General features: G+C 55.4%; 1 protein-coding gene across 2 annotated transcripts in view; it reads right to left on the bottom strand.

The window, feature by feature from the left end:
- Positions 1–499: 499 nt before the first annotated feature.
- Positions 500–12,381, bottom strand: part of LOC115647974 (uridine-cytidine kinase-like 1) — a 42,164-nt gene continuing 30,282 nt past the window's right edge. The window contains exons 9-15 of one of the 2 annotated variants that reach the window (XM_030554962.1): positions 8,683–8,781; positions 7,242–7,335; positions 3,615–3,677; positions 2,410–2,532; positions 2,132–2,239; positions 1,374–1,530; positions 500–1,140 (exon numbers count right to left, since the gene is read on the bottom strand). In XM_030554962.1, coding sequence (XP_030410822.1) covers positions 1,067–1,140; positions 1,374–1,530; positions 2,132–2,239; positions 2,410–2,532; positions 3,615–3,677; positions 7,242–7,335; positions 8,683–8,781 — 718 coding nt within the window. In that variant the 3' untranslated portion in view covers positions 500–1,066. The remainder of the gene's footprint in view (positions 1,141–1,373; positions 1,531–2,131; positions 2,240–2,409; positions 2,533–3,614; positions 3,678–7,241; positions 7,336–8,682; positions 8,782–12,381) is intronic. The other variant, XM_030554963.1, reaches the window with a different exon arrangement.

Here is a 12,381-nt window from a genome sequence, read left to right as displayed (position 1 = left end):
CCCTACCTGCCTCCCAGACAGGCTGAGCATCTCCACCAGAGCAGCAGAGCGGCCTGGCCACCCACCTGTGGCCAGTGATCCAGAGAAAAGGGAGCTGCCAGACTCACTAACCTGGCCCATGGCTGGAATGCCCGCTGTGGAAGGTGAGGGGCACCTCCTATTCTGCACAAGCCCTAGTTCCCTGCCAGCACCAGACTGCTCCAGGCTAAACAGCCCCAGGGCCCTGCCCCACATACAGAACTATAACAATGTGTAAAAGGGAACTGGATAAATTCATGGTGGCTACGTCTATAAATGGCTATTAGCCAGGATGGGTAAGGAATGGTGTTCGTAGCCTCTGTTTGTCAGAGGATGGAGATGGATAGCAGGAGAGAGATCACTTGATCATTGTCTGTTAGCTTCACTCCCTCTGGGGCACCTGGCATTGGCCACTGTCGGTAGACAGGATACTGGGCTGGATGGACCTTCGGTCTGACCCGGTATGGCCGTCCTTATGTTCTGTACTATCAGGGCACTGAGGTGGGGGGGGAAGAGTAGAGCTGCAGGTTGAGGGAGATGGGGCTGTTCCCTTCCATTTGACCCTTTGTCCCTGACAATTTTTCAAGTAGCTGGCCCCTGAGCCGGAACGTGGGGGAGTAACTGCTCAGAGCAAATAAACATACAGAGCCTGCCCCAGCCAGTGCATGGGCCTCACCTCACCCCTTCCAGGCCATAGAGAGTCTCTTACCACCTCCACACTCCACACGCACCCACATCTGTGTGGCCACAGGGAGAATCTGATCCCCCCTCTGCCCAAGGGGGCACAAGGAGTGTGTGCCCAGCATGCAGACACCAGGCCACAGGCAGTCTCTGCCCTGCACGTACACTGGAGGGCGCTGGTGGGCAGTTTCCAAACGGTTGCCTGCTCAACAGCGTGTGGTCCAGAGGGAAGTAGCATCCCACTAAGTTCCACAGGACCTGTGAGGCCAGCCGGGAGGGGCCCTCCTGGGGGAGCAGAAGGGCAAGGCTAGAGGGAGGGAAGGAGGGAGGAGGCAGGGAGGCCATTGCGCAAGGCGGGGAGGCCACCTCAGTAGTCCGTGCTCTCACTCTCACACCAGGCAGAGGGGGCATCAGTACCAAAGTACCTGTCTCCAAAGTTACCTAGACACAAAAGCAACACGGTAAGGCGACCAGCAGCAGCACCACACCCTCTCCCCCGAGACAGCCCCAGGAGAATGAAACCCTTGCCTCACATCAATCCCCCCCAGTCTGCAGCCCAGTCCAGCCCTGCCAGGAGCACGGCTGTCTCCAGGCCAAGGAAGGGCACCGTAGGGCCTGCTCTGAGCGGCCACAGGCAGTCGCCCAAGCCAGGCTGTGCTCCCCGTCCCCCTTACCGATGCCAGGGATGATGTGGAATTCCTCGTTGACCCTCTTGTCCACAGCTGTAGTGATGATGCGGACACGGGGGAAGGCGTAGGCCACAGAGTGAACCCCCATCTCTGCCATCAGCAGGGACAGCAGGAAGATCTTCTCCTCATGAACATCGTGATCCTGCAGCACAGACAGTGCTGAGCAGTCTAGCCCCAGAGTGAAGTGCATGGGCGGCAGGTGGAGCCCCCTTCCAGGAGGCTAGGGCCCCAGCCCTGCCCCTTCTGCCCAAGCACCCCCGCAGCCAGAGGAGCACTGGGCCGTCCCGAGCCCACCCCCTCCATCGCGAGCCCTGGGCCAGCCCCAGCCACACCGCACCTCCCCTCCTGAGACGCCCGCTGGAAAAGCGAAGCTCCTCCTGAAGACTGAGTTTTTTCTATGCCCCGTGCAGGTTCCGGGATGGCTGAGGAGGTGGTATCTGCTACTCCAGGAGATTACTGATGAACTGGGGAAGTTGAGTAGCACATACCATATCCTCAACCACCTCAGTATCTGCCTGGCGCAGAATAAGCAAAAACTTCCCCCGCGCAAACCGCCAAAACCTGCAACCCAGCGGCAGCGGCTAGGCCAGGGGAGGCTTAGCCTATTATACCACCACCTATGGCCAAGTGCCCCATGCTCTCAGAGTAGTAGCCTCCCTGCTTCCATGCTGGGAACCTCAGCCTACACTCCCCAGGCAGCCCGCCCCGATTCCCAGAGGGTTGGGCCAGCCTGGCAGGCTCACCAGCAGGACGCGCACGGCCATCATGGCTGCAGCCCCCGTGGACACGGTGCTGTCCATCAGGATGACATAATCTTCACTGATCTCCTTGGGAAGCCGCAGATAGTGAAGCTGAAGAGAGATGGGGGCCAGGGCTTATGCAGGAGTCAAGCGCGATGTCCTGAGCCCGCCCCCCACACAACCCCTTGTGCAGCCCCTCAAGTGGAGCAGGGTGGCTGCTGAGAGCACAAGCACTCCGTGGACTCTGGGGGCAGAGAAGGGACGGACAGGGCAGCGCTCACCTCAGGCTCCCCTGTGTCGTGGTTGGTCTGGATCAGAATCTTGCCCAGTCTAATGTCTTTGCAGACAGCAGTGAGCGCCTGCTCCATGGTCTCCCCCGCCCGCAGGATGGACACCCCTGTGATCTAGGGCAGAGGGAAGACAACAGACACCTTAGATTGGACTGGGCATGCAGCTACCCCAAGGGGGCAGCGACCCGCCTCTCAGACCCCCACCCCCCAGAGCAGCACTTCCCTCTCTGTCCCCTGCCTCCCACAGTGGGGTAGCACCTCCCAACAGCCCCCCAGCCCTCACACTGGGGCAAGGAATCCCCAGCCACCCTTCCTATTCCCCAAAGCAGTCTGGGAAGCCGTGCATCTTCCTCCTGGAGCCCAAGGGGGTGTTGTTCTAGATGGGTGTGTTAGGCCTGAATAAAGATATAGCAGACAAAACCAGGTATGCCAACCTGACCAAAGTCAGGCTAACAGAGGTTTGTGGGTAATCCCTGAGTGGAAAACACTGAGAAGCAGCAGCATGTCTCACAAGCGCTGGGAAAAAGTAAGATAAGAGAGAAGCTGCATTCCTGGCATAGTACCAGATGTGCTGTGTTCGGGCAGCTCCTTCGAAGAACTGATAAGAGTCCTAGTTTCCCAGGCTCCTTGTTTTCACTCCCTGGTTTTGTTCTTTGTTTGTTTTTAACTCCCCTACATTTCTAACTTTAGGCATGCATGTATACTAAAGGTGTCTAGTTTCTAGTTGTTGGAAGAAGGGGGTGGGTTGCTCCAGTGAATAATTTATGACGCGATGGAACTGTCTATATAGGCTTATACTAAGATGTAAAGAGGGGGCTGGTTCTCTCTGGAGACGAGCTGCTCTCTATTGATGCGTGCACTTGTCAATAAAGAGCTTTTGATCAGACCTTGCTGGTGTTGCCTGTCTCTCTCGCGGTCAGACAACGAACTTTGCCGTCTGGGTTAGAGTCCCTGACAGGTGGATAGACATTTCTCTGGTCCTCATCAGCCCGGGACCTGAGAGCCTCACCATCTTCTCCCAATCCTGCCTCGCTGCACAGGACAGGGGGAAGTGACCTTGCAGAAGCTAAGTGACTGGCCCGAGGTCACACAGGCAGTCTGTGCAGAGCAGGGAATGGGACCAGCCCTCCCCAGGCCAGGGCCATGGAATGGCCACCCTTCCTCCCAGAGTTCGGGGGGGACCTGGCCAGTCTCACCCGCTGCCTGTGGAACCGCTTCCCTTCATACACGGTCCCCTGAGGCGTCTCCACAGTCACTGGCTGCAGGAGAAGAGCAGGTCATTAACGTGGGGGCAGACCCTGAGCCAGGCTGCAGCACGACGCAGCAATTTCGTCCAGACAGCGTAAGACCAGGTAGCAAAGGGCAGGGCCTGGACCTTACATGGCAGGTGGGGGCAGGTCACCGGGAAGGGGCAGAGCCTGCACCGTGACTGGCAGGCAGAAAGGGTGGGGCGTATACCTTGAGTGACAGGCAGGAAGGGCAGGTCACTGGGGAAGGGGCAGGGCCTGTACTATGAGTGGCAGGCAATAGGGGCGGGTCACTGGGGAAGGGGCAGGGCCTGTACCATGAGTGGCAGGCAATAGGGGCGGGTCACTGGGGAAGGGGCAGGGCCTGTACCATGAGTGGCAGGCAGGAGAGGCAGGGCCTGTATCATGAGTGGCAGGCAGTAGGGGCGGGTCACTGGGGAAGGGGCAGGGCCTGTACCATGAGTGGCAGGCAAGAGGGTCAGGGCCTGTATCATGAGTGGCAGGCAGTAGGGGCAGGTCACTGGGGAAGGGGCAGGGCCTGTACCATGAGTGGCAGGCAAGAGGGTCAGGGCCTGTATCATGAGTGGCAGGCAATTGGGGCGGGTCACTGGGGAAGGGGCAGGGCCTGTACTATGAGTGGCAGGCAGGAGAGGCAGGGCCTGTATCATGAATGGCAGGCAGTAGGGGCGGGTCACTGGGGAAGGGGCAGGGCCTGTACTATGAGTGGCAGGCAAGAGGGTCAGGGCCTGTATCATGAGTGGCAGGCAGTAGGGGCGGGTCACTGGGGAAGGGGCAGGGCCTGTACTATAAGTGTCAAGTATCAGAGGGGTAGCCGTGTTAGTCTGGATCTGTAAATGCAGCAAAGAATCCTGTGGCACTGTATAGACTAACAGACGTTTTGGAGCATGAGCTTTCGTGGGTGAATACCCACTTCTTCAGATGCATGTGGTGGAAATTTCCAGGGACAGGTATATATATGCTAGCAAGCAAGCTAGAGATAACGAGGTTAGTTCAATCAGGGAGGATGAGGCCCTGTTCTAGCAGTTGAGGTGTGAAAACCAAGAGAGGAGAAACTGGTTCTGTAGTTGGCAAGCCATTCACAGTCTTTGTTCAATCCTGAGCTGATGGTGTCAAATTTGCAGATGAACTGAAGCTCAGCAATTTCTCTTTGAAGTCTGGTCCTAAAGTTTTTTTGCTGCAGGATGGCCACCTTAAGGTCTGCTATAGTGTGGCCAGGGAGGTTGAAGTGCTCTCCTACAGGTTTTTGTATATTGCCATTCCTAATGTCTGATTTGTGTCCATTTATCCTTTTCCGTAGAGACTGTTGTTTGGCCGATGTACATAGCAGAGGGGCATTGCTGGCATATGATGGCGTATATTACATTGATGGATGTGCAGGTGAATGAACCGGTGATGGTGTGGCTGATCTGGTTAGGTCCTGTGATGGTGTCGCTGGTGTAGATATGTGGGCAGAGTTGGCATCGAGGTTTGTTGCATGGATTGGTTCCTGAGCTAGAGTTATTATGGTGTGGTGCGCAGTTACTGGTGAGAATATGTTTCAGGTTGGCAGGTTGTCTGTGGGCGAGGACTGGCCTGCCACCCAAGGCCTGCGAAAGTGTGGGATCATTGTCCAGGATGGGTTGTAGATCCTTGATGATGGAAACCAACAGAAAGAAACCAACAGGACTTTGATGATGGAAACCAACAGAAAGAAACCAACAGGACTTCACTGGCCATCACAAAGAGCCCCCAGCTAAAACCCCTCCAACGCATCATCAAGGATCTACAAGCCATCCTAGACAATGATCCCACACTTTCACAGGCCTTGGGTGGCAGGCCAGTCCTCACCCACAGACAGCCTGCCAACCTGAAACATATTCTCACCAGTAACTGCACACCGCACCATAATAACTCTAGCTCAGGAACCAATCCATGCAACAAACCTCAATGCCAACTCTGCCCACATATCTACACCAGCGACACCATCACAGGACCTAACCAGATCAGCCACACCATCACCGGTTCATTCACCTGCACCTCCACCAATGTAATATACGCCATCATATGCCAGCAATGCCCCTCTGCTATGTACATCGGCCAAACTGGACAATCTCTACGGAAAAAGATAAATGGACACAAATCAGACATTAGGAATGGCAATATACAAAAACCTGTAGGAGAGCACTTCAGCCTCCCTGGCCACACTATTGCAGACCTTAAGGTGGCCATCCTGCAGCAAAAAAACTTCAGGACCAGACTTCAAAGAGAAACTGGTGAGCTTCAGTTCATCTGCAAATTTGACACCATCAGCTCAGGATTGAACAAAGACTGTGAATGGCTTGCCAACTACAGAACCAGTTTCTCCTCTCTTGGTTTTCACACCTCAACTGCTAGAACAGGGCCTCATCCTCCCTGATTGAACTGACCTCGTTATCTCTAGCTTGCTTGCTAACATATATATACCTGCCCCTGGAAATTTCCACCACATGCATCTAACGAAGTTGGTATTCACCCACGAAAGCTCATGCTCCAAAGCGTCTGTTAGTCTATAAGGTGCCACAGGATTCTTTGCTGCTTGTACTATGAGTGGCAGGCAGGAGGGGCAGGGCCTGTATCATGAGTGGCAGGCAATAGGGGCGGGTCACTGGGTAAGGGGCAGGGCCTGTACCATGAGTGGCAGGCAGGAGAGGCAGGGCCTGTATCATGAGTGGCAGCCAATAGGGGCGGGTCACTGGGTAAGGGGCAGGGCCTGTACCATGAGTGGTAGGCCGTAGGGGCAGGTCACTGGGGAAGGGGCAGGGCCTGTACTATGAGTGGCAGGCAGGAGGGGCAGGGCCTGTACCATGAGTGGCAGGCAGTAGGGGCAGGTCACTGGGGAAGGGGCAGGGCCTGTACTATGAGTGGCAGGCAGGAGGGGCAGGGCCTGTACCATGAGTGGCAGGCAGGAGAGGCAGGGCCTGTATCATGAGTGGCAGGCAGTAGGGGCAGGTCACTGGGTAAGGGGCAGGGCCTGTACCATGAGTGGCAGGCAGGAGAGGCAGGGCCTGTATCATGAGTGGCAGCCAATAGGGGCGGGTCACTGGGTAAGGGGCAGGGCCTGTACCATGAGTGGCAGGCAGGAGAGGCAGGGCCTGTATCATGAGTGGCAGGCAGTAGGGGCAGGTCACTGGGGAAGGGGCAGGGCCTGTAGCATGAGTGGCAGGCAGGAGGGGCAGAGCCTGTACCATGAGTGGCAGGTAGCAGAGGCAGGTCACCCAGGAAGGGGCAGGACCTTTACTGTAAGCAGGAGAAAGAGGGGCAGGGCCTGCAGCATGAATAGCAGGCAGGAAAGGCCAGGGCAGGGCCTGTAGTGAAAGTGGCAGGCAGAAGGGGCAGGGTCTGTACCATGAGCGGCAGGCAGGAAGGGTGGGTCACCAAGGAAGGGGCAGGGCCTGTAGCATGAGTGGCAGGCAGGTCAACGGGGAAGGGACAGGGCCTGTAGCATGAGTGGCATGCAGAAGGGGTGGGGCTCGTACCACGAGTGGCAGCCAGAGGGGCAGGTCACCAGGGAAAGGGCAGCCCCTACAGGTCACATACTTTGAGTGGCAGGAAGGAGAGGGCATGTTCAATCAGCAGCCTCATCAGGCGCTTGGAATAGAAGATGAATTCGTCTCTGGTTGTGTCCTTGTTCCTGTGGGACCAGTGACAGAGATGAGAGCAAACTCCAGGCCCTGGGGCCCCTGCCTCCCCCCACCCCAATGGCACCCCAATTCCAGCCCCATCCCACGGGCAGGAGACTGCAGCGCAGGGGAGTGGATGGGGGCAGAGCAGGCATATTGGGGAAAATATCTCGTCACTCCCCAGACTGAGCCAGGTTCTCCCAGACGGCTGCCAAGATAGATCCATGCACGCCCTGCACCGGGGCCTATCACCTCTCCCATGTGGGGGTCCCACGGCATAGAGGGGACCTAGCCATCACCTCCCCTCCAGGGAAAATAAGGGAAGAACTGATGTGGGAGTCAGTTAATAAAGAATGGCATTAATTATATTCCTCTCCTTTTCAGTCACCGTGGATTGATGGAAATAGTTTGATAGGATCTCTCTCTTTCTGATGAGGTTACAAGTTTGGCTGATAAAGGTATCAGTGGTGATGTCATAGACTTAGATTTCTGTAAGACATTTGACTTGGTACCATGTGACACTAACTAAAATGATACATATTCAAAATGGCACACAGCAAGTGGATTAAAAGATAGCTGACGGATCTCAAAATAACACTGTAAACACTAAATCATCCTCAAGAGAGTGCTCCTAGTGAGGTCCCACAGGGATCTGCTCTAGGGCCCTCTGAAAGAAAACAAACCAACCCTGATAAAGGTTGGGGAAGTGGTAAATAATGAACAGGACAGGTCACACAGAGAGCCAGATCACTCTTTTAATATGGCTAGATGTAAATGTATAGATCTAGGAACAAAGAATGCAGCTGATACTCAGCACAGGGGACACAGTTATTTTGGGAACGATTTGGGAGTGGGGATGGATAATCAGCTCAACATGAGCTCCTCCTGTAATGCTGTGGCCAAAAGAGCTAATCCCAGCCTTGGATGCATAAATGGGGACTCTCAAGTAGGAGTCAAGAGGTTATTTTACCTCTGTATTTGGCACCGATGGACACCCTGCAGCAAAGGGAACCAGGGCTGAAGGAAGCCCATGTTTGAGAGACTTTGTCAACCACATCTCGGGGTGGGGGTGGGGGGGGCTTGATTTGAAATATGCCTGTCAGAGTGAGTTACTGGAAAAGTCAGAAGAGAAACTGAGGCAGGGAGACAGGAGTGCTCCAGGACTGCAACTAGGCCAGCCCTCCTCCCCGCCCCGGGGAGAGGGCGGGCGGGCGGAGAGGACAGGGGTGGGGGGCAAGGAGAGGCTGCCCCCCAGGGGGAGAGGACGAGGAGGGAAGGAGAGGCTGCCCCCCAGGGGGAGAGGACGGGGGGGAAGGAGAGGCATGCCCCCAGACACAGCAGCCGGGAGGACACAGTACCTGATGATGGTGTGCATGCCACGCACCTGCGGCGTGCTCTCGAGGACACTCAGCGACTTGGGCAGCGGCTGCCCTTGGTGGGCAGAGGCCAGGGCCGCTCTGCAGAGATAGACAAGTAAGTGTGGCTCTGCCAGGCTTTGGCACAGGCATGCATGCACCAGCCCCCGCCAGCAGCACATGCAGGGACGTGCCAGTGGCCCTGCAGCTCCACCACATTCACTACCCTGCGGGCACGGGTGTGTCCGATACCTGCACGGCAGCACCGTCCGCCAGGGAGCTGCCAGGCAGTCACATGCCCTGCTCCTGGGGCTCCCTCCAAACACAGGGCACAGACCCCCAGCTGCATGGGGTGGGGGACACGTAGATACTTGCTCTGGCACACCAGGGAGGGCCCCACCTCCAAGCAGTTGGACTAGCAATGGCAGTGAAGCTGCAGTAGTCTGGGTGGGGTTGCAGGCTAGCCCCACCCGCCGAGGCCCTGGTACATACTTATCACTCAAGTGACTTGTGATCTAGCTAGATTGAGGCTAGTTTAGACAGAAACTAACGCAGGTGCAGCCGCCCCACGCAGTACAGACAGCCCCTAAGGGCCTGCTGTGACAAGGGAATTGTAAGAGCTGTTCTGAGGCCTAGCTGTGCCTCAGTTTCCCCTATGCACTGCACTGTTACTCACTGGGGAAAAGGGAAGACATTGGCTCTCAGGGCAGGCTAAGAGACGTAGGTGGGTGTCATCTCCCCATCTGGGTGGAATGAACGGAGTCATCAGCAAACCAGCTGACACCTCCCAGATCAAGAAGGGGGCCAGAGAGAAGACCAGCTCCGATGACTCCTCTCAGCAAGCAGGCTGAGCCGAGAACAAACGACTGATGAGTGAGAGCTGGGATGGGTGTTGGCTTCTGGAGGAAATGCTCTCCCCTAGGAACTGTCGATCTAACTTCCGTCACTCAGGGGTGAGAAAAGGCCACCCCCCGCGCGACACACGTTACAGGCGCTGGTCAGCGAGAGACGCTCTCCCACCACCATCACTTCCGCCTCTTGCCGAGGTGCAGTAATTACCCCAATGGGAGAGCGCTCGCCCTCTGGCATAGCGCGCCTCCACCAGACGTGCTGCAGGCTGGGCCATGTGGCGCTTCTGGTGCAGACTAGCCATGATTGAGGAGATCAGACTTAGGGCTTGTCTATGCTCAAAATGCTGCAGCTGCCTTGCTGTAGCAGCTTGGTGCAGACACGCCGGAAGGACATGGTGTTGATAATCCACCTCCCCAGGAGGCAGGAGCTAGGTGGATGGAAGAATTCTTCTGTCAACCTAGCGCTGTCTAGACGGGGACTTAGGTCAGTTCAACTATGCCACTTCCGGGGAGTGGGTGGGATTTTTCACACTCCTGAGCATCATAGTTACACTGACCCAATTTAAACCGAGGGGGGGGGGGGCGCTCGAGTTCACTACAGTCTGGCTGGGCTCTGCACTGACCACCATGGTCCATGCTTCAAACTTCTCCTCTCTGGGCTCAGCCAGGACTCCCCTCTCTGGGCGCCTCACCCTGCTTAAAGCAGCTGTGAGTGTCACTGCAAATACCCAGCGAGGGGCCTGGATCGCGGCAAGTCGACAAGTCTCTACTCAGACAGGTCTCACCGGGACTCGCTGACCAGAGCTCTTGGAGTGAAGCAGCACTGCTGGAGCCCAGCGGTTCAGACTCGGGAAGGGGCAGTGGGAACCGTGGGGTCTGGCCCACTGAAGGGCTCCTCCGAGAGTCTGTTCCCAAGCTGGGGACGTAGCACCGATCCCGTGGCTCCATGACACCCACGCAGCCCTGAACCCAGCTGGGTGTCCCTTCCAGGCCCAGCTGCTCTCACGGCTGTGGTGCAGTTTGAGGCCAATGAAGCGTGTGTCTCGCTGGAGGAAAAGCAGGAGCAGCCTGCCCAGTGCTCCTCTGGGCGAAGCCCATATCCCGACCGTGCAGGCCACAAAGTTCATGCAAAAACAGCAAAGAATCCTCTGGCACCTTATAGACTAACAGATGTTTTGGAGCATGAGCTTTCGTGGGTGAATACCCACTTCGTCAGATGCATGTAGTGGAAATTTCCAGGGGCAGGTATGTATAAGCAAGCAAGCTAGAGATAACGAGGTTAGTTCAATCAGGGAGGATGAGGCCCTGTTCTAGCAGTTGAGGTGTGAAAACCAAGAGAGGAGAAACTGGTTCTGTAGTTGGCAAGCCATTCACAGTCTTTGTTCAATCCTGAGCTGATGGTGTCAAATTTGCAGATGAACTGAAGCTCAGCAGTTTCTCTTTGAAGTCTGGTCCGGAAGTTTTTTTGCTGCAGGATGGCCACCTTAAGGTCTGCTATAGTGTGGCCAGGGAGGTTGAAGTGCTCTCCTACAGGTTTTTGTATATTGCCATTCCTAATATCTGATTTATGTCCATTTATCCTTTTCCGTAGAGACTGTTGTTTGGCCGATGTACATAGCAGAGGGGCATTACTGGCATATGATGGCGTATATTACATTGGTGGAGGTGCAGGTGAATGAACCGGTGATGGTGTGGCTGATCTGGTTAGGTCCTGTGATGGTGTCGCTGGTGTAGATATGTGGGCAGAGTTGGCATCAAGGTTTGTTGCATGGATTGGTTCCTGAGCTAGAGTTACTATGGTGCGGTGTGCAGTTGCTGGTGAGAATATGTTTCAGGTTGGCAGGCTGTCTGTGGGCGAGGACTGGCCTGCCACCCAAGGCCTGTGAAAGTGTGGGATCATTGTCCAGGATGGCTTGTAGATCCCTGATGATGCGTTGGAGGGATTTTAGCTGGGGGCTCTTTGTGATGGCCAGTGGAGTCCTGTTGGTTTCTTTCTTGGGTTTGTCTTGCAGTAGAAGGCTTCTGGGTACACGTCTGGCTCTGTTGATCTGTTTCCTTATTTCCTCATGTGGGTATTGTAGTTTTGAGAATGCTTGGTGGAGATTTTGTAGGTGTTGGTGTCTGTCTGAGGTGTTAAAGCAGATGCGGTTGTACCTCAGTGCTTGGCTGTAGACAATGGATCGTGTGATGTGCCCAGGATGGAAGCTGGAGGCATGAAGGTAGGCATAGCGGTCGGTAGGTTTTCGGTATAGGGTGGTGTTAATGTGACCATCGCTTATTTGCACTATGATGTCTAGGAAGTGGACCTCCCGTGTAGATTGGGCCAGGCTGGGGCTGATGGTGGGGTGGAAGCTGTTGAAATCGTGGTGGAATTTTTCCAGAGTCTCCTTCCCATGGGTCCAGATGATGAAGATGTCATCAATGTTCTGTTCCTGACAGCTTGTATTCCATCTGTGTGTGGGATGTTCGTGAAGATAGCCTCTACATCCACGGTGGCTAGGATGGTGTTTTCTGGAAGGTCACCCATGCATTGTAGTTTCCTCAGGAAATCAGTGGTGTCACGGAGATATCACTGAAGGACTGTCTGGATATATGGACTCTCTACTCAGACCCTATGCCACCAGCACTCCCAGCTATCTCCGTGACACCACTGATTTCCTGAGGAAACTACAATGCATTGGTGACCTCCCAGAAAACACCATCCTAGCCACCATGGATGTAGAAGCTCTCTATACAAACATCCCACACACAGATGGAATACAAGCTGTCAGGAACAGTATCCCTGATGATGCCACAGCACAACTGGCTGCTGAGCTCTGTGCCTTTATACTTACACACAACTATTTCAAAT

Source organism: Gopherus evgoodei, chromosome 3, assembly GCF_007399415.2.
Source record: "Gopherus evgoodei ecotype Sinaloan lineage chromosome 3, rGopEvg1_v1.p, whole genome shotgun sequence".
In the NCBI taxonomy this organism is placed as follows: domain Eukaryota; kingdom Metazoa; phylum Chordata; order Testudines; family Testudinidae; genus Gopherus; species Gopherus evgoodei.
The sequence above is the reverse complement of the archived record's forward strand: the minus strand, read 5'-3'. Positions and strand labels throughout refer to the sequence as shown.